The sequence below is a fragment of the Serinus canaria genome, chromosome 5 (assembly GCF_022539315.1).
Source record: "Serinus canaria isolate serCan28SL12 chromosome 5, serCan2020, whole genome shotgun sequence".
NCBI lineage: Eukaryota > Metazoa > Chordata > Aves > Passeriformes > Fringillidae > Serinus > Serinus canaria.
In genome coordinates, this window is record NC_066319.1 from 45,020,435 (window position 1) to 45,043,545 (window position 23,111).

The following is a 23,111-nucleotide window of genomic DNA, read 5'->3' on the forward strand; positions in this document are numbered from 1 at the left end:
AATGCTTGGCTGTGGCCTGAACTGCAAGTTATGGGCTGTTCAAAAAAGCAGTTTTCAGATTCTTTGCATATTGTCTTGTGTCTATAAAGCTGTCCCTCCTCCTGTCAGGCTTACAGAGTACGCTCCCATAGGATATAATGTGGAAAAGAATTTCAGCTTATAAAACAGGGGTACCAGCTGAATAAAACATCTAGAGGAACTGTAAACTGTTTTTATGTAACTGTGAAGATATGCTTCTAAGTCATACTTTTTTCCTTGTTATTATTTTTACCTAATTTTCAGTGATAAAGATTATTATTCCACTCAAAGTACTGCCTACATCTTTTTTTTGTTCAGATTAAGTACAAAAAAACTACAAAAAAACCAACCCTTCAAAACCCCCAAAAAACAAAACCCTGAGAAAAAAAAAAATGAGATGCCTTTAGTAGACTAGTAGTTTACTAGCATAATCTTAAGCTATTTTACTCAATCTGTAGATTGCTGAACAGCTGTTCAGTGGTCCTGCATGCCAGCAAGTCTCATTCTGGACCTCTATATTTCATTTTCCTCCTCTCCTAAATAAAAAGATTTCTTGTTCCAGTTAATCACAGAGAAAGTAAAATACCAGCGAAAAAAATCAGGAATGTTTGTTTTATAATCTTTGCTGGTCATCTTCTAAGAGTGAAAACTAAGAGCTACCTGGAAGAGTTTAATATATGTCACTCTTCAAGGAAAACATCTCCATGTAGACAGAGGAGCATCTCTAAAGATAGCAGTCAAATCGTGGAATGTTTACAAAATAAATCATGATGCCATGCACCTATATGCACTCACAAGTCTGGCAAAAGAGTAACTGCTGATCCTAGGAACAAAATTTCAGAAGGATTAATTTCAGAAATCTTCCAGTAAATTTGGATCCTATCCTTCAGAAGTAATTGGAGCCCTGCTAGCCCCATCGTGACTGACCTGAAAAGCCAGGGAGTCGTGACCTTGCAGTACTGTGTGTTCACTCAGTTCTGTCCCCATCCAGTTCTGCCCTGTCTCATTTCTGCCTCCAAGCATTAAGCTGTTCAACAGATGGCACGGGGAAATTAAAGGGTTTGCTGGGTATTTTGAGAATCAATTTGAGTAGAAGTGTGTTTCTGTACAAACTGTCTGTTGAGCACCCGTGTCGTACACAGGTTGCCTTGTCAGTGATTAATACTGACCAGGTACTAAGAACAAGTGTCAGTGCTGTATTCTGCACCAGTCGTATCAAAGCCTTTACTCAGACAACAACTCACATGTTTAAAGCCTCATCTTTTTACAAATAATACAGCAGCTTCATTTGCACAGGAAGAGTAGAAAGAGCTGTATTTGTGCAAGACACTGTAAACCATTTAAAGCAGCAGCTAAGTTACAGACACAGTAAAAGGAACTATCTTGGAAAGCAAAAAGCAAAACCAAATAGCCAGAACATCTCAAAAACTGACTACAACCAAATGAAATCAATAAATATATTAAATTCTTCAATTACTTAATCAATCAAGTGTCTGGGCCAGCATTTGCTAATTTATATTTCTAAGCCACTAATTCATTTCTACAGAAGTTTGAACATGCAGATCTAGCCTGTGGTTTGACCAGGGCAAGTTGTGACATTGTTATTAAAAAAACCTCAAAACAGAATAACTCTCACTAGCAAAATTTGCAAGAGACAGAGCCTTGACCTCCCTATAGAGACTGAATGTAGCAAATAAGGCGTCTGCTACCTAAGACACAGATTATCTTTGGCAACAGAGTAAGTTTTTATGGGCAGACTGTAAACACAAATTCATGGTCATGTATGATTAAACAATTTCTTTAAAAAACAAAATGATTTTATTATATCCCCTGTTTATTTAACTGCCTCAGGCATTATCAATGTCAACTGTAGTAATCAAACGTTGAACTGTTTGAAGGGGAGTAGGGAAGAAAAACCATGAAGGGAACAACTTCGTTCTTGCTCCACAGGACTGAAAGGAAGAACTGACAGAAACACAAAATAATAAGGAGGATAAAATGTTATAGAGCTCACAAATCTGAAGCTTGAGCTACTTGAAGCACCCTTATGGATTATAAGGCCTAGGCTGAAAGCCACCCCCCACAGACATGTGCTCCTCAAGGTGCAATCCTTGCCTGCTAGGAAACTCAAAGGGATTAGATGTATTTGAGAAGAATCTTTGATAGGCACCTTTACACACATAGAAATAGGTGTACCAATTATTTTACCTCTGTGTGTGTGAATTGATCATGGTATGAATGTTACTAACCCAAACCTAGAGTTAAGTCATTGTTATAATTGTAGTGAGCCCTACTGAATCACTTTGTTCATGTTAAAGTACTCCAATGATTAAATGCTGCCAAACCCCTTTGCACCTTTATCTTTGCATCCGTATCCTTTGCACCCTGAGCCCCTTTTGCATTCCTGGCTTCCATGCAAATCATTCTAAGTTGCTTCTAATTTGATCCTCCTTTGCTTGCTTTAACCTGTGTAGTAGGTAATGGAGTGAATGCTGCCATCCAGCTCTGTAAAGTTGTATGTTCACAAACTCATGTTAAACCCTACTTTTGCCAATATCTTTGACAATGTTTCTTTAAGCAGCCAAACCACTCATTTACGACAATCAAAACACGGCAGATGCACCAAATCTTTAGCACAAAAAGGGAATATTTCCTACAAAACTGTTATGTCTTTGTACCTGTTCAATACTTAGATAACTACCTACATTGATATTTAAATGCATTTAAATATACACACAGGCACAGGAGTATTTGTACACACAGAGCTGATCAAGTGGGTCTGGCCTTAGGTACTTTTTCAACTCCAAGAAAAATTATGTATTGTTCTTGTTACAAGAAACAAGGAGAAACAAGTTACTTAATATCAGAAACTGAGTGTTGAAACTCAATTTCTGATACCCAAAGGAGATTTCCTATTTTATTTAATGAAAAACAATGCATGTATTCATACAAAATAAATAAACTGTGTTTAAAAGATGCAAAGCACGGATGTTAAAATATTAAAATGAAAGATATGCAGGAAGTGTTGTTAGTATCTTGATTCAAAATATGAGTGTATGTAAAAATCAGGACTGGAATTACCCATCACTGTATGTGTAATTTTAATTTCAATTTCACCTTATCCTTGTTGTGCACTAGAGAGCAAAATGACAGGCTAGACACAGAAATAAATATTATCAGAAACAAACAGAATTTATTATTTTTATTGTATCCAATCCCAAGCACTATGATATTCTGACCTGAAAAAAAAAAAAGGAAACTAAGAGAAAAAATCGGTAGATGAAGCCAAATATTCTAAAATCTTATTTCCAAGTTGACGAAAGTTGTCCTAAAACAATTTAAAGGAAAGTTACATTTTCTATGCTAACTTGTGGTCAGTATTAAATGCATTCAACAGAGGATAACATCTTTTATAATCTAAAAGTCTTATAGACTTTTACACTTGTAAGAAAATGAGTTTATCTCACTCTGCTGATTGGAGATGACTGTAAAAGTAGAAGTTTGTCTGTCAAGATCTCGATGCAACTTTGCTTTTTTCACAAAGGATGTGAGGAAGAAGTGCTCTGTACAGTAGGTTCATGTTCACAGGCTACTATCTTGGGAGGCGTACTTCTCATAGTTTGAAACCTGTAATATAAAGCACTACTTACCCCAAAAGATGCCCTGGCTTTGGGTTTCTGAACACACTGTACTTCTCCTGAAAAAGAAAAAAAATCCTGCCTCCTTTCCTGTTGCAGCCCCAGTTCATTCACTAGTCTGTTATCAATTTCAGGAAAGTCAAATTTTGAATTCATGGTTGTAAGAACAAACTGTGCCATCCCAGAGCTCTTCATACTCTCAAGTATACAGCTCAAGCATTTCTAGCAGCAAGATTTATTCCAATATCTGAAACCAATGGATTTTTTTCACATTTAGCTTAACTAAGGCATAGCAGTGAAATGTGCAAGCCACTGACCACCCAATGAGTTTAAGATAGATTCTCCTTTTCTCAACATTTCAAACAAAATGAAGCTCTCCTAGTAATATTCCATTTCTGTTAATTTGCCATTTTTTGGGTGTTTAAGAAATGCCTTCTATATAATCAAGAACTTCCCAGCAGAACAGAGATCTTCTCTGACTGACAGGAAGAAATTTCAAGCATGTTAGAGGGGAAAAATTATTGCCAATGTTAACCATGACCATCATTAACACAGACAGCATACAAGGAAACTCAAAAGACACAAATTTTGGTTAGACTTGATCACCATCACTGTCTGTCCCATAATTTTCCTCTTTTTACTAGTTACGAAGCTTTGACTTCCCCAGAGATCCAAAAAAAGGTGACTGCCCATCACACAAGCAGGTCATAGCAAGAGAGCATTTAAAAATTCCTAGACCTTCTGTTCTAATTTTCTTAACACAGGTCTGGCTCAAGAAATCTGGCATAGTCAAGGAGCAGCCCGACTTGACAACAGCGTTCCCTTACTCATAGCAATCTGCACATCACCAAAACTGCTCATAGCAACACAACTGCAATAACATTCTTATTTTAGTAATCTCCATGTAAAGCACAGGCATATGCCTCTCTTCTAGCTGCGCTCTCAGGCTCTAGAATTATGAAAGCCAAGATTGCTTCTAATATCAGCCACCTTCACATTTTAGGAATGCCAAACATTCACAAGCTCTCAGCATGGAGCATATGCTCCAGCTCATCAGCCCAGAGATTTTGATGGCAATAGTCACAATAATTTCACAGTTACAGAAAATAAATCCTTCCATACTCTACCATTTTCCAAGACACTATACAAATTTCACTGTTAATTTTTAACTGTGACTTTTTCAGACAACGCCTCCTATAATACGGGATCTAACTGGTAGAGTGCTATATTCCTGCCACAGGCCACTGAAATTTACTCCTCTAAGGCCCAGCCTAGGCAGAAGTAGCCTCACCCCAAACTTCACTTAGAGGAAAGGTTTGACACCAGCTGCTGCCAGACTTGTCTCCATATCTGCAGTGATCACAGCCAATACACTTCCAAGCCACACGACAGCCCATTAGGAGATGCTCTCACTGTGGCACCAGGCACCCAGGAATCCTGGATGCAGACAATCACAACAGGCAAACAGCCCTAACTCTTTGAGCAGACTACAACTCCTGGCATGGAAAGGAAAACATTGAAGGACATTTGGCAGTCCTAGTAAAGGAAAAAGTCACTGAACAGGAACTTGTAGTTTCTTTTGCTCTATCTGGTCTCCCCCTTCCTTTAGCAAACTGAAACCCAAGGGCACCACGGTCAGTTTTCCATTTTTAAGTCAGCCCTGTATTCGTGTTTGTGGGAGGAACATTGGAACATGTCTCTAGACAAAAGCACCTGTGCTGATGCCTACAGAAGGGTCAGTCATAGAAAAAACTCTTCCTTAAAAAGCTGAGATCAGCTACTGCCATTTAAAGGAAGTAGATTCCAGAGTTCAGACTGCAGGACCAACCTGAAAAATGAACTATGAACAGATATGAAGCCATTTGACAGCAGCCTTGGAAAAAGAGTACCTGCAGGTTACCTCAGCACTGACCTGCCAGGGCAAGGACCATTCAGCTCCTTAACTCCTTCATGCTTTGGGGGCAACCTCCCTTATCTTTTCTTTCCTACACTACAGCAGTTACTGAGGCAGCCAGGCCAGTACTGCAGGAGCTTGGAGCAGTTACTTCCCTCTCTGGTGTGTTCTGCAAAGTGCTGTTTTACAGCCACCACTCACACTGCAGCTGACTGAAGGCAGAACAGGTGAGTAGACCTGTGGCCAGAACCTCTGCCCAAGCCTAATACTGTGGTAGAACTTGCCTTGCAGCACTTATCCACACTCTGGTTGTCAAGGGAAGTAAACAAAGTCAGTAAACTTCATCTTGAGTCACTCATTCGTAATAATTTCAAGTCACTACACAGGACTGTTACAAAATAAGCAGAGTTATCTTTAAAGACAGTAAAGACACCCATGCAGATATGAAACATAAATTACTGAGTTTAAACACATCAGGAATTCAACTTATCTTTGATCACCTTTGTGCTCTGCAAGGTGATCTTCCATTACTGAGACCCATCTGATGGAGTTCAGTTTTCTTCCTTCTCAACTTCAGAGACCAAAGGTAGCTCAGACCTTTTGGTCACAGGGAATATAAACAGCTAGAGGTCCCATTTCCATACTAATGGCTCTAACACCATTGTTAGCAGGACCACACTTCAGGAACTTAATAAATAACAGCTTTTGACATATTTTACACACTCAACTAGAAAAAATAGGAATAAAAAGACTACATACAAACTGCACAGCTACATACATACCCTACACAGAATGCAGAGCTATAAACATCACCCCGAAGTCACCATTTCTGTAGGAATCCTTGCAAAATTCAGTCACTCATTGGGATTTTTTAATTAACTGTACAGTGCTAAGGCCATTACAAAATCCTCTCACAAACAGGAGTCCTTACCAGCACCCTCAGGACCCCAGAAGCCCCTCTAGGAGTTTACCCACTTTCCCAAACAAAGGAAAGCTCTGCTGTTCAAATTACTCCCTTAGGGACACACTGCACAACCCCCCTGACTTAATTTTACTTCTTCAATAATACCACTGCAAACACACTGAATGCTAATAATAAATAAATTATTCAAATATTCAGTCTCTCTGGAAGCACCATGTGAATCATCTTCCTGAAAAGAAACTCCTGAAGAGATTGTCAGGTATCCTTCATGTGTGTGGGGGAAAAAGAAAAAAGCAGAAAGGAAAAAAAAAGAGGAAAAAAACAGGAAAAAAAAAGCTGATTTAAATAATTATGCTTTGTGAATGAAAAGTGATTTATTTTAACAAAGACAGATAGCATTTTTGCTGTTAATTCAGTATGTTGACCCAAACCAACTCACCAGCAAACAAAGCATGACTGTCACATTTTCTTCAAAGACAATGGAATGGCAGCCCAGAGAAGCAAAAGTTGAAGAGAAAACATGATGAAGTCAAAAGGTTTATTGCTCTGCTGATGAAAGTAACTTCATTTGAACTAGACTCTCAACCCCCCTCAGGTCTCTACAGAAAACAGTCATTTTCCAATTGTATCTCTCAGAGTAAAGAGTTCAACTGGGTGGAATGAAAAATAAACCAAAATTCACTTCCCTGCAAAAGTTAATGGACAGCTCTGTTGCTTTTTACAGTTATGTTCTCCCTGCTTAAAGTTCTTCAGTTCTTCCATTAGTGAAGCATCAGAATATGATGCAGAGCCAGTATTTTGTAGACTGACAGATCTGGGCAGTGAAAAGCACCATTATTATCCTCATCTCACAGAGCACAAAATCAAGAAATTATAACCCCAAAGCAAGAAAATGTATTTAGGTTCTTGGGAACAGGAGATGCCCAAAGATGCATTAAGAAATAAAGATTTAGTTGGATTTCAGCCTTAGAGTTTTGCACAAGACTGTGTTACAGATCACAGCACCTAAATCTACCAATCCTAAGGCTGGATTATTTTGCATTGCTTTTGGCCTTTTTCTTATGGTCACCATGACATTTAAGTATTATATAATATTAAATTATCTGTAATACATATGGTACCTTGCCACGTTCTTTTTGTTTGCACCTCTAGGCAGTAGAAGAAATGAGAGCTTTTCTCTCCAAGGTTAGTTTTCTTCTGAGGTGTGACATGCAGTTCCGAAGGTTAAACGCACACAACACTTGCTGAAGTTTCTTGTCTTTCAGCTCTCCCCTGTTCCTCCTTCTCCTCAGCCCTGTTAGCACCAGAAGGTACAGGCACCTTGTGTTCCAGGATGGGCTGTACCTCTCCCCTACATGCCCAGGACTTGCACCTGCTCTGCTTGCAGGTGGAAAGAGCAGATGAACTGAATTTCCACGAGGAGAAAGAAGCCCACTGTGCTGGCAGGGGCTCCTGGGTATTTGTTGGCGGTGTTGACAAAAACATTCCAAATTTTACCATTATTAGACAGAAAATACATGTGGCTGCATGCACACAGGCATCTTCTCTTAGTGATTTTGTTGTCAAGCTCCCTTTTGAAAGGCTTTATTCTTGGAAGTAAAAAACCAATTCCTCCCAGCTTCTCCAGATAAAGGCTGAGTAGTCAGTGTGGGCAATACTTGTCCAAAGAAACCAGGCCCTGTTATTGTTACTTTCTTATCCTAATGGCACTTTTAACATAAAAACATAGGCTGGATATCTTCATTTATAAGAGTGAAAGTTTCTAATTTAGCATTTTCAAGGGAAATAAACAATAAATGCCTCCTTTTTGCCTCCTTCCTGCTGGTTTATTTCCACCTCAGCAACTGCTTCTACTAATAGCTAATGCTTGGAAAGGTGCAGTCCCAAGTCTCCTCTCTTATTTCTTACAAGTACTTAATGGGAAAGAGATTAAAAGGCTTGTTTGGGCATTTTGAGGATTCTCAAGCTTATTAGAGAAGAAAAAGATCTCTGTACAATTGTATGCACATGTCCAAAATAAACTGGTTCCTCATCTTTTCATGTGGGACATCTCATTTCTGGTCTTTTAATACAAAATAAACTTTCTTATTAGGAATGCAATTTTTTAGCTCAAATAACTCACCATTCTCAACTAAGAATAAAGTAATCCATGGGCTTTGGTATCTTCCTTAAAGTCTCCCATTATGGCCAGGTGTCAGATGTCAGCACAATAAAACATGAAAGCCACCAATGTGGACTGGACTGAGGGCAATAAGGGTTAATGGACTAGCAGTGCCCAGAGTTTCCATTTCTACTCTGCAACAAACTGTGGAGTCTCCACCTTACGCTGGTTTTGGTGACACCTGACCCTGTGAAGAATGTGTCTTCCACTTCTTTCCCATCAAAGCTTCTCACGGGTGGGGCCAGCTACAGCCATAGCAGCAGGACCACGACAGGTCACACAGGGGCTACGTCAAGTATCAGAGAATTAAGTGTGTCCCTCATACAGTGCTTTCCCAGAGGAGAAGAGGGCAAGTCATCCCCAGGTAAACATCCTATCCCTTGCTCTGTTCTGGAGCATGAGGATGCCTTTTATCTGCAGCTGCTGGTAGAGAAAAAACTAAGCAGACCATGAGATCTGGGGAGGGTAATCCCTCCCTTCTCAGGCTCCCTCAGCCAAGAGGGACTAGAGGCCACATGCAAATCCTCATGCTTCCCTTCTGCATTCTCAAGGGAATGGATTTTTCCAATCTTTCTTTCCATTCTCATTAAGAGAGAATTATGGCTTCCAAGGAAAGCCATGCTGTCTGAATTCAGTTCACTGACTGCTGCAATCCAGTCTGCAAGAGTTAATCCAGGTCGGCAGGATCTTTGAGGAAAAAGTTCCTATCTTTGATGTAAGATCCACAGGCATTAGATTGTGCTGACTGTCAGAAGAAGAAGTGGAGGACCTTGCTCACACCAGAACACAGACAGCTTGGTAAGGATTGTGGCTCTACTTACAGTAGGTCAGGTACAACTGGAAGGTGGACCATCAGTCTCAGTGAGTAGGCCCATCTCCATTTTTTTTAACAGCAATAGGGACTGGATGACCCAGGTTCACTTTTCCTCCCCAAACAATGAAGACAAATCAAGACAGAATAAATTTGATACAAAAAGGCATTGTAATATGCTGCATTTAATTTATTAAAGTGTGAGGGCAAGTAAGATTAAAAGAAGAGTAGTAACTTTGTTGTTTTGGGGTTTTTTCCCTCAAAAGATAAGTTATGTCTTTAAGAAAATAAACCAAACCCCTCCACAGTCCAGTTACATCTTACAGGTGGCACACAGCCACTGGAATTCATATGACTGCTGCTAAAAGGTAATTTGAATATATAAATTAAGTTTATTCAAGAAGAATATCAGACATATCAACAGCAAAATAGTTTTATTATTACCACTGATCTGTGAGTAACTGCATGCTCAAGTCTGTAACACGAACTTAGCACCCAAGATCAGAGCAGAGGCAATGAAACTGCTCTTTTCAGAACACCATATATTAGTTTTAAGGTCTTGAAGTTAATGTGACTATGGCCCCACATATCTTCCACAGTGTAAGTTCCTTAAGAGTTTAGAATATGTCTAGGTATTTTCCACCACAAGAACTCTTTCCTCACATATATTTTATTATATAAAAATGAATGTGTTATGACTGATCAGAACAGAAAAACAGCAGGAACAAAGGCTCTCCATACAGTAGATTAAAAAAACAAAAAGGCCATGATTTTAAACAAACATATAATATGTACAGTAACAAGCTACAAACAAAACAACAGAAAAAGAAAAGCAGCAAGAGCATAAATCTCTTTTATATGGAAATCCTGAAAGCTAGAATAGAGCAATATCCATGGACACACAGATAAGTTTTGAGAGAAGACATTAGAGTCTGGTAAGACTAAAGGTCCTACCTAAATGAAGCATGGGACTTTTCTCAAGAAGACCAAGCAGCACAGGGATATAGGGAGCAACTGTCACCCAGTAGAAGGAGTTCAAGACTGCAAAAAGTACCTAGGCAGGTGACCGACTCCATACAGAGTAATTGGTTAGAGACTTAATGCTAAGAACAACAGAACTATGATCCTCACCAAAAAAAAACCCCAAACAAACAAAAACCTAAGGCAGCCATCTCATATCCAGCAAAATCATAGCCAAAAAGAGAAAGGAATAAATATATTTCAAAATTCTTCAGAAAATACAAAGCCAGAAAGTAACAGAGAACTAATCCTGCTCATGTTAAAAATATTAAGGACAGAGTAGCTAAAATGAATTTTATCCTCCCTTTCTCTTCCTTTGCTATTTTAAGGTACACAGATAACTGTTTTCTCAGCAACTTTCTCAGAAAAAATATGTTAAACTCTTCACAATGGTTAAGATTATTTTGCCAAATAGTTCTGATATAAAATGAATGGAAACCAGGAGCATCTACAAGTTTTCTTGGCTAAAGAAAGCACTACTTACATTGTGGAATTTTTTCTCTTCATTCCTCAGACCAGAAAAAGAACATTTTTCTTAAGAACTCAGAAGAAATGAGGTGTGACAAGTGCACATGAATATCACATTTACTATAATTACAGAAGTATTCTGTATTATTGTCTATAACACAGTGAACATTCTTTTCAAACACAGTAGAACAATTATCAAGTAAAAATAGTTTAAAATCCCTTTGTTGCCTCAACTTTTGCCAATCCAAAGGCAGGGCTATAACTTGAAACAAATAATTCAGTCAATTTTTCATTCTCATGATTGCATTAAGCTGACTATAAGCACTGGAAAAATACTTCAGATGGTCATGTAACATAAGTTCTGACCGATGCCTTAAGTTTCAGCTTTTGTATTTTCCAGATTCTGTATTGCATTCATATATAACTCTGAACTTCATATAAAGTGTCAGCAAGTTCTCACAGTTCAGTTAGACAAAACAATCCTTTTCCAGCCCAAGAACCAAGGTTACCATTACAGCTTCAGGTCCAAAAAGTATAAACAATGGCAGATTGAGGAGAGCAGTCTGGGAAGATGGGACTTTATCACCTGAAGCTGCAGTTAGACAATTAACCCCAATATGTAAGTGGACCAAAACTTAGCAAAGTGTGAAAACTTGTGACACATCATCCATCCTGGGTGTAGCCATGGCCAGGCTCTTGTACTGCCCAAGGTGTATCCTTTGAAGGCCTTTTAATGAGTATCTACTTTATTCCTTTAACACTGTCTAGCCTCTGTTCCAAGGAGCCTCTCAAGGCATCATGACAAACACCTACACCTCATTTCATACCTCCCTGCACTGCCACAATTTCTTACATGAGTCTTCTGGAAAAAGGCACTCAGAGAAGCAGCAAAGAGGTGGATGCACTATTTCTGTGCAACCTGCTAAAGACTACATATTGAAGAGCCTATTGCAGGGAAAAATCCAAAGACCAAAATGAAAGCAAAAAGACAGAAAGGAAGGCTTCATTGATTTATCTTCTTGCTTTAAAATTATAACCAGGAAGTGTTAAAAGATTACTTTAATGAAGTTTTTCTTCATACTCTCTCATCCTTCCAACCTCAGTTGTATCATGCATATTACAGTACAACTTGACTGCATTTTCCACTTGAAATGGCAATGCAGAATGCCGATTCAGTTAAAGATCTCTTAGGCTTTGCCAGTTGCTTGAAAAGGCACTCATCTCTTTTCTTTATTTCTTTAATATGTTGAAAAGATTTTCCACCCCAGTATGGAAGACAGAAGAGGGCAGAGGAGAAGAGAATAGAGAATAGTGCATTCTTTGTTGTGAGAAGGCTTTAGGCAACAACTGAGATAGGGAGGACTACAGAAACAGCTGTTATTAATTCGTTGTATCTTACATCTTAAGAAAAGGTAAAACATTTCTGCCATCCAGACTTGACAGAGCAAGTTTACATTTTATCAAATCAGATTACTAAGACTATGTATGTGCAGATACCCATTTAAAATCGTAATTGTTGAAAAAGCTCTTTCACAGTAGTTCTTTTTCCTTACAAAAAAAAAAAAAAAATTAAAATCTAGTTCTTCTCATTAAGAAGGACTGTAAATATAGCAGATCTATCTGACCAGACTAAAACCAAAAGCACCTAAACTCTACAATTTATACCATCTCCTAGTGTTAAATAATCTGTTTTAATGTATTTAAAATTCACTTGAACAAATCTCAGCATAGATATTAAATAGAGTTATGCAAATTCTTAGGTATGTGTGAGGAATTAACTTGAAACATATTCTCAGGTAAACCTCAGATGCTGGATTCCTTAGGTGTGTAAAAGGTAGTACTGCCTGACAATGAATTATTTGCTTGTGTGTCTCATTGTGAATAAAGCTCCATAGGTGATTTGGATAAATCCTGAGAACATTATATAGCATTTTCTGTCAGAAGAAAGACCAGAAAAGTCTTGGCACCAGGAGAATGAAAAGGAAACTGAGACAACTCATGGATAAATCCTTGCAAAGACCATAAAATGATCCTCAATGGTGTAAGTTACTTTGCACCACAGAGAAACACTTCTAATCTGGGGACACAATCTTCTGTGTTCCTAAGACACCTCTTTAAAGAGTGATGTACTCAATGGCAGAAATATAAGCAGACACAGCAGTGAAAAGCTACTTTAAGAAGTCTGGTAAAGTAGACTGAAAATTTTCAGCTATCAAAACTGCAGTCATATAGCCTCTCTATATATTGTCCATGCAATGGAAATTGTATTTAACACTGCCCTATGAATATAAGCACTATTAACCATGGTAGCTTTCTTGAGACAAACACTCTGACACTGTTTCCCCACTACATCATGGCTACCTACCTTCTGGTACCTTTTGCTATCAACACAATTAAGGAGTAAAAAAAGATCTCTCTCAAAGAACAACCTTGTTTCATCCACAGAGCTAAAAGTGATGTTCCTGGAACATTTCCTTCTGGGCACTCTTTATCCACACAAAGGGAAAAAACCAAAAAGCCACCCTTCATCATATATTACAGCAAGCAATTTAATGATCTAAGGAAAGAAAAAAAGCAGCAACTTTCACAGACTACACTCACTGTACGTGGTAAACCGTCATTTTCAAGGCACCAGATGCGCAATAAAGGAGAAAGGGTAAAGGAAACAAAAAAAACATTTGGTTACTTCTTGCCAGGTGAGTATCCAAAAAGCTGTGCAATTTGCAGAAGTTATTTCTCAAGTAGAACAGTTACTCCAAGATGCAGTATCTACCACCTACCTTGTAGAAGGGCTCCATTTCTCTTGAAAAAGGTGCTTCCTGGCCAAATGGGTGGACCTGATGTGCTAAAGGGAATAAGAAACAAGTGTAAAGAAAATCACATTTGCATTAGAAGGTGCAATTTTAAGTTACTATTTGCACGAATTCTGTTTTGTTCTTAAAGCTAATGCAACATCATGATACTTTTGCCTTCAAGCGAGGGTCTAATATTTCATGCTAAAAATAGGTTAATTTGATTCAAGATCGACATTTTCTTCATGAGGAAAAACCTCCTCAGCAGAGCACACACCCACACCCTCTTGGAGGAAGAAAGAAAAAAGCTATTTCGAATAAATAATAAAACACCTCAAATCAATGTCAAAATTATTTACTGAATTCTACAGAAAAATACATGCCCTTTGCCAAAGATACCTGCTAACAACTCAAACGTTTCACAGAGCTGTGACAATATGGTGCTCCAGCTGTTTTTGTCTGCCCAGGACAGCCCTGGCTGGGCACCGGGCACCGGGCAGCTCCCGAGCCCCGCACGCACAGCCCCGCCGGCACCAGGGACAGCGCCACACATCGGCTGCCAGCACCACAGTGACAAACCTCAGCCTTTGCCCTGCGCTCAGTGACCACAGCAGCTCCTGTGAGACCCTGCCAGGGCAGTGGGCACAGGGGCACCGGGTGCCTGGCAGGGGTCACTGCCTGCCTGAACCAAGGCCCTGCCCTGAACTGGGCCAGGCCCCTCCTCTGCTTTGCCTCCTGCTCACGCAGAGGCTGCCCAAAGGTGAAGGCCTCCAAGAGGCCACTCCTATGACAAGTGCAGCTGAAGGCAACAAACACAGGAAAGGAAGAGGAGGGAACACTGGCACAATCACCTAAACCTTGTTTCTTTTGATGCCTTGGAGTAGCCCCACAAAGCTGTGGGGAATAAGAATGTGGAGCATCTGCTCCAACAAACTGCGGTGCTGGCGAGCTGGAGAAGAGGGGAGGAGAGGCTGTGAGGAAGCTCCCCTGCAGCAGCCGCCCACCACCACCTCTCCCAGTGAGAGGACTGAGGTGAGGTGACCCTGCTCCAGCCCTGGCTGCAGGAGGTGGCAGGGACAAGTTCTACACCCCCTGCACCACCTCTGAGGGCATGGTCTGGGAGGAAGAGCGAGGCGCCCCACTGGAAGTGCACCACTTTGCCTCCACAGTGGGAACTTGCTGGGGTCAGCCAATGAGGACTCAGAACCTACCACCACCACTGGTCTTCCTCCTGTTTGCAATGGAACACAGTTACAAGACACAGTGATGAAAAAAATTACTGAAAATGTGAATCCACAGTGGTGCTGAGCAGACAGTGCTAGCTAGCATGGAGGCTGCTGGGGAAAGGAGTGGTAGGGGGGTGACCCCAACCCAGCTGAGACCATGGAGAGAAGCTGAAAAGAGCCCAGCCAAACCAAGCACAAAGGAGCACAGTGGAATGGCTGGAAAGCAGCAGCAACCCTGGGGCTGACTGACATCCAGCACATCAGAGACATAGAAATGGCAGCACAGGCACCTGCAAGGAAAAGAAACCAGTGGAATGGCAGCACAACCCAACTCAGATGACCTAGCTTTTGGGAGGTTTGCTTGTCACTGTTTTTAGTTGTTTTGGGCTGGGTGGCAGAAAACACTACCCACAGGAGCTCCCTCACCATCTTGCCTGTGTTCTCATCTATCACAGTATGGATCACCATATTGTCCTTGTCCGGGGAAGCCATATGGATACAACCTACAGGATGCATCCACCATCTTGTATTTGTTTCTGGTAGTGAATACCTTTATTGTGGATAAAATAACTTCTCTCTTTGTGTATTTCTGGTATTAATATTGTTATTGTTAGAGTGCATTTCTTATTCTATTGTTTTTTGCTTTCAGTAAATTGTTACCTCAAGCCAGAGTCTCTGCTCTTGTCCCTCCACTACCAGAAGGGGGGAATGAAGGGGGAGTGGCTTATTCGGAGTCTAATTTGTTGCTGGTGTTACAAACCACCACACTCTTTTCCTAACAGCACTGCTGACTGCAGTCCAGGTGCACTCCTCCCTGTCCTATGGCACAGCTCATCCTCTCCATGGCCATCTGCAGGTTCTGCTGCCCAGAGCAAAAATGTCACCACTACTCCCACTCCTGCTCTGTGGGCAATTCTCAGCAGGTGACACTGCCTGTAGGATGTGCTGGTGGGATCCAAGGGCTCAGGCACAACGAGTATTTTAAAACCACCATACCTGGGGGAAGTAACTATTTGTTGCAGCATTGTCAAGGCAGGTGGTAGAGACAGGCTGCCACAGAATCTTTCCTGTAGTCAGGAAACAGGTTTCAAAATCCTCTACAGCTTGAAGACAATCACAGGTGTTCTAATAAGCTAAGCTTTTACTGAAATTAGCATGAAACAGTGCTACCAATATGTAAATAACTGCCCTATGCCCAAATTTGGGCACCATTTAAAAGTAAAAGACTAAACATCCTTCAGTAAGATTGCTGTAAGGCACTCTGCATTTTTAAGGAGGTAATCCTTCCTCTGCGGATGCAAAGTGTGAACCAAGCCCTACAATTCATTTCTACTCAAAGTCACTTTTGTCTCCTCTTGAGTTGACAACTGCTACACAAAATGCAATGAAATGAAAACAGGTGCTGTCATTGACAGCATTAGCAAAGTTCTGTTAAAATGCCATATAGAAGAAAAACACTTCTTCCACAATCATTCTGCAGATAGTCTTCTGCTAATATGTAAAAAATTCCCTGTGTAAAAATAAGGACTATGTAAATCCAAACCAATTATGTAAGTAATAAAAACCTTCAATACTCCTTGACAAAAAGGGGAATTGAGAGAGAGAGAGAACACAAAATGATCAAAAAGAAGTTAAGGAGGTCTATATTCTAAGTGCTGGAGAGCATGGGGCATACACTTGTCTGAACACACGCTCACTTCATAGTGCTTAAGCAACCAAGTGTTTGCATTCCTTGTAGTAAGCCTGCTCTTCAGCGTAGCTCCTCAACTCATAGGAGGGTCAAGAGCTGTTGAGGGCATTCACACTCCTGTAGCATTCACTCCTGTCACATATGTTACAGTGTATCAGAGTCCCCCACCATCTCCAGGACGGCCCCCATCAGGCCACAAAGAGAAAGCCACAGCACTATCTTGATACCGCGGAGATTTATCAATTAGAAATCACAGCATGGCAACTACATGCCTTTCAAAAGCCCAAGAGAAAAAAAAGGGGGGAATTCTGAAACAACACTGCAAAAGAAATTCACTCCCAGGCTGTCATCAGTGGATTGGAAGAGGGTTAAAGAAAGGAGTGGGAAAAGTGTATATATTTGAATAGACAAAATGTCTCCACTAGAGAAACAAAGCCGTAGTGATTTATCTTTTTTTCCAATTTGAAAAAAAGCCCAGGGGTCCCATAAAAATCTCCACCTGATTCAGCACAAACCCACATGAGCTGAGAAAATCACCTGTGTCTTCCCAGGGAAGGAAGCTAAAGAATTAAAGCATGTAAATAATGTACTGCAGCAACTGTCAAGCTTTTCAAAACAACAAACTTTTGTATTTGCATGGCTTTGCAGAAGTTTACCTCCATCTGAACTGCACTGGGTAAATTTTTTTCTGTTCCCAAACTTTTGTATGTGAAGTCTCAGAAGGTATTAATTATTAAAACATATTTCAAGTTGACAAATGACAGAGCTGAACTATCACTTTAAAGTGTTCAAAAGCTGCTTCCTCTCTGTTCCAAATTAAGAAACCATTTGAAGAAGTTCATTCTTCTAAATACCCTCAATAAAAACCCAAATAATTTGGTCCATCTCAGGCATTTTTTTCAAACAAGTTGTTTCTTCAGTGTAGCCTGTAAGCTACAAGAGAAGAATGGCTGGTTCTCCTACAGAAGTAACAGCATATTCTGCATTCAGGCAAAATAAAAATGCAAAATCTGGGTCTACGATTTTCTTTCGTAATCAATACCTGATACAAAATTAATATTTATTCCATTAGCATTATTGATGGAAGAGTTTTTCCCCAAATTTACCAACTAAACGCACTAAGGTAATATCTCTTAGAAGAAAAGCAGTAAGTAGTCTGAACTCTTATCTCACTATTTAGAAACTTGGGGCCTAATACATTTTTGCTTTGGACATGTTTGGACTGGCCTAACTCTGAGAAGGAGATGAGCATGTGGCACTTTCAGAAGTGGATGGAAGATGGACCTTGATTAACCATAATAAGCTGAGATTTCAAGCAAACATCTTGAAAGAACAATTCAGACAACACGTGAAACATCAACAGTTACCTGCCAAGAAGCAGAGGTTTGATTTTCAGAAAATACTATTGTTTGAAGCATACATTCAGCCAACAGGATACCCAGCCTGCAACAGTATATTTGCAGTAAATGCATAAAACAGGATCCAGGAGTAAAAGTCCAGAGGCATCCAGTGCACGATCCACCTCTCTCCAAAGCACAATCATTAGCACTGTGGCATCTGTGCACCACCACAGGGAGCAAATGAAGTATTCACAGCCTGCTGAACCTGTATCTGAGAGAACTGATGGGGAGATGGTGTTTAACCCCTGAAGAATTGGGAGTCACCTCTGATCAAAGCCCACCATTCCCATGGATGTGCTAGCAATTTTTAATGGCAAATGGGACTTGATTTCCACTCAAACCAAGCAATGAACTGTTCTTTCTCTCAAGACACAATCAGCAGGAAACTTTGTTGTGCCACTGGGCCCCAGGCATGGGAAGCTTCTTGACTTCAGGGATTTTTCTGAGGAAAGGCTTTCCACAGGAAAATGTTTTAGATTTCAGCAAAGCAACATTCTACAGGAATGTGTTGATTTGAATACTGTTTCTGCTGGAAACCAGGCCAATATGAAGACTGTCCAGGCAGTGAGGGCTCATGGCAGCTGGCCAGCCCAACCAGGAGCTCCCAGGGCATACAGAAGCAATAATGGGTGTGAGCCCCCCGATCAGTAATTTCTATCAAAACATATGGCGGACATTTATAAAAATCTTCAAAAGGTGCATAGGCTTGAAGAAACTTATAAAAAGAAACATTAATCCTTTGTCTTCTGGAATTCACATTAGAGCAAGGAGACTACAGTCTGGAAGCCAAGCACTAAAAAAAGCAAGAGCAAGAATTCTCTTGCACAGTTGCAGTATTTCACAACTATGCCAAAAGCTCTCACAGGCCTCTTTGTCAAAGAGGCTTGATTAGTAGATTTAAAAAACCCAAACAACTAAAAATTCAAACCAAATTCAATTGTATGGCACTACACACCACAATTAAGGGATTATGAAAACACAGAAGCCAGGCAATAAATACAGGCCAATGACTATGTTACCAAATATGTCCCCAGAGTGATGGTAATGCAGGAAGACACAGAATGAGGGGAAAGCAAACATTCAGGCCAACACCAGCCCCTGAACACACATTTCAAAGGCCTTTGAAGCTGATACTTATTAGCCCAATGAAGGACAGGTCACTGGAGAGGAAGGGAAACTGCTCCATACACACACCTTAGCCCACCATGGCCAAGAGGATGTGGAATTAGCTGCTGTCTAATTCCTAGCTTTCAGGAAAGCCTGGACTACAGGTAGGACAGTTCAGTAAAGGACAGAAATATGAACAGTGTCAGCTGTAAGCTAACAAGCTGTGGCACACAAAATACCCAACACAGTCTGCAGTAAGCAAACAGCTGTGAGACCACAAACAGGCAGCAAGAGGTCCTCTCCATCCATTACCAGATGCAAAAATGATGGGAACAAGAAAAGATGATTGACTGAACTGCCTCTATAGCTCGACCCAATACACTGCAACTATCCCCCTTTGCCCTGGCAGCAATACCAGCTCTGAGAACAGCTATGTAATTGAGAATTTCTGGAACAGAAGCTGCGCTACCAGATGAAGGGAAAGAAGGCACTGCTGTACCCATATTACCAACCATCCACAGTGCAAAATGCTTCTCTCCCATGTTTCACACACACCTCTGTCAAAGAGTGAACTGAAAGACACGTCAAGAACACCAAACCTAGAAACAATAAATCATTTTGTCAAGGAGCAACCAATGAAGCATCTTGCAGGCTTAGAAACCCATCTCCAAAGGTTTCTGAGAAGCAGCTAAATCAGTTAGTCAGTCTTATGTTCAAGTTGCTGATAACAATAGTTGTAGATGCCTTATTCTGGATGGAGCCCATTAAACCCTGTATCTGCAGGCAGCAGGGAATGATGCTCTTGGCAAGGACACTCAGCTCCCAATGCCAGCAGGGAGCAGACTGCTACTATAAGGTATATAAATGGTTGTCCAACTAAGCTGGAAGACTTTGGCTTTTACCATTACTTGAGAAGTAAATTTAGGATGCTGCTGTAACTAAGGAAAAAAGGTTAAGTATGTTTTTGTGGGAATACAGCATTCCTTGATGCTAGAAGATGAATAGTACTTCCTCATGGCAATCCCCTGTGTAAGGCATGGGAAATGTTCCCAACTACAGTGGTGAGCAGCCTTCTTGGCTCCTGTGCTGAACAAACATGGCCTGCAGAGTGGTGTTCAACGGCACAGGAGAAAGTCACTTGGTCCAAATCACACTGCCATGAGCTTGTAGAGTGAACACAAGACAGACAGCACCTCCTTCTGATTGATGACTCTTCTAACACCTGCCAGCTCTTCACTGCTTGCACTGGAGACCACACATCCTTCTACTGTTGTATCAGCTTCCCTTTCTACAGTCAATTTTAATGCCATTACTGCATGGGGGCAAACAACACTACTGCACTGTAAAGAGGGTCTAATTCTGTCCATCTGGGTGGACAGATGGACAGAATTAGACCATAGTTGTTTTAATGAATTGATCACTGCCATTTTACCTGTTGAGCAATACAGAAGTATTCATATGCTATTGTACCTGTGATAGTTGTTAATTTTTGCTAATGAGGAAAAGAAAAATCTAATCCTTGCCACCAGTGTGCTGCACAACTAGCCATCACCCAGCAACAAAACGAGCAAGCTTCCTCTGCAAGCAAAGGAAAAAACCCTCTACTAACCTGGGTCAGTACATAAGAAAAATTTGGAGGCTGGTGATAAGGTATTTCCTCACTTCAATAAAAACTGATTAATACTTTAGAGATTTTAAATACACAAACCCATTACTCCATCTTCTCGAATTTTCCATAACTGACAAAACATTACTGTTAAAGAGATTTATGAATTCACAATACAGATTTTTAATTTATGACTGCTAATCTAATATTCTGGCAGTGCTTCTCTTTTCTCTGCAATTCCCTCTTTTACTGTCTCTCAGTATCTCTCACTTACTGCAACATGTGAGACCAAGACTTTAAGCTCCTAGCTGGAGTCTTTCCTGTTTTCTCTAGGGTGTCTAACACATTTTCAAGTGTACAATAACATTTTGATCCCTTGTGAACTCTAAATGAGTTTTCTATATGACACAACTGCCAGAGGGATTACATCTAAATTTCATTAAAGACTAAAGAAAAGTTGCTTGTGAAAGCCACTCAAGAACAAAATGCCTGAAAATAAAAATGTAATGCTTTTTGAAGGATGAAGTGAAAAGTTGGTTAAATTCTTTATGTTCTCCAAATAGCCAAAGCCATTCTCCTGCCATGGTCTTCACTTAAGTAATTAAGCAAGAACATGGCAGGGGAATGAGGGGGGGGGGGGGGGCAGATTAAAAAAAAGTTACAACAAAACTTCTCAACTTTCCAGAATCAGGGATAAAAAATGGTAATTCCTATTTTCAAGAAAAATATGGTCATGTGTCCTTTGAAGCCCATCAATGATCCTACTATGGTGCTCAAAAGGCCCCTCTCACTGCTGTTGTGATATATGAAGCCCTCTTCTCCTCTGTGTGAGACTCTCTAGCCTTTGGCTAGAATATTGGCCTTTGCTGAGAGGCAAATACTTTATATTTATGGACAACAGCACAGGATTTGTTTAAATAAATGAAATTATCATAATTTCTACAATAGAGAGCACTTGTTTAAAGAGAGATGGCTATTTGAGGCCACCAGCCTCATAGAGCAAAATGAAAATACTAATCTGGGTTTAAATATTTTAAGATGTATTTTGTGAACACAAGATAATTCTAGGCTGAATACTGAAACAGGAGAAAGTCCAGATATATTTGAAAATTCATGGTGAGGCAACCATCCCATGTTACTTTTAATTAAAAAAGATTTGTCTCCATTGGGAATTGGGAGAGGCTGCCTATCAGCCTCCAGTTCTAATTCCGCCTCTACCACTGAAATCACACAGTGACTCCAGGCAAGTAATTTCATCCTTTCTGTCTGAGTTTTATTTTTCTTCTTTTGTACTAAAAACAGGCTTACTGACACAAGACTATATATCTCTGGAAGGAATAAAAAATTGCTAACAACACAACAGGTGAGGGAATAGTCTTTTGAAGTGCATGTAGTTAAGGAAGGACCAACACAGCTCACTTCTAGAGCACAGTTGCTATTTGTTCCCACTTATTTCCCTTATTTCGAAGTAAGGAAAAATACAAGGTTACTTCACTTGCTGAAGTGCTGTTTTCCTCACAACTGCTATTAAATGGTTCCTAGACTATTACTGGGTGAATAACTGGTAGTTGTCATGCAGGGCAAACTTTGGAGTTACCTAAACTCACTCCTGAGCTGCAGAGCATGCCTGTGCCAGCTCAAGCAGGAACCACAAGTCAGTGCCCTGAAGCCCAGATGAATAGAATACTCCTTTTACAGACAGCTACTGGCCTCTGAGACTACAGAGGACTGTGGCCTCTTTTGGGCTACAGCAGCATCAAACGCTGACCTGGCCAACAGGGAGAAGTTTGTTTCTCCTCTAGTCTACAAAATCAAAAATGGAGCACTTCAGTTTTCTGCTTCCATTTGCTGTAAAACAAGTGGGAAAGAAGAAGTCCATTTCTGGTTTGGTTTCACTTGCTTAAAATTGGACTGGAAAAAATTCCTGAATCTCAGGTTCTGGAAAACAAATGAGTCCTAGACACTGTCTATACCTAAGGCCCACCTTCACTTTAAACTTAATATATAAGAGTCTGCTTGGATAGTTCATGCTACATTATAGACAAGGCTCTAGACTCCACACTGACCACCGGAACAAGTAAACTGCAGTGAAACTGCAGAGCTATTAACCGGGAACAACACTGTAATGTTATCCTAAAAGAAGGACTCTCCCAAATCAAAACTGATCAATTTTTTTAAAAGCCCAGGGTCACACAATTGACTTCTGTTACTCCAGTCCTGAATGTTTCATTTATTATCTTGCAGAATTTCAAACAGCTTTGCTGATAGACCTGCCTGGATTTCAGAAATATTTCCTACATCAGGCTCCCAATCACATCCCTAACCATGGCTTAACCACAGCCTGGAGAGTGACAACAG

General features: G+C 40.3%; 1 protein-coding gene across 9 annotated transcripts in view; it reads right to left on the reverse strand.

The window, feature by feature from the left end:
- FOXN3 (forkhead box N3) overlaps positions 1-23,111 on the reverse strand; it is a 206,364-nt gene that overhangs the window by 57,547 nt on the left and 125,706 nt on the right. For all 9 annotated transcript variants that reach the window (XM_030239999.2, XM_030239996.2, XM_050974780.1 and 6 more), the window contains one exon: positions 13,713-13,777. In XM_030239999.2, coding sequence (XP_030095859.1) covers positions 13,713-13,777 — 65 coding nt within the window. The remainder of the gene's footprint in view (positions 1-13,712; positions 13,778-23,111) is intronic.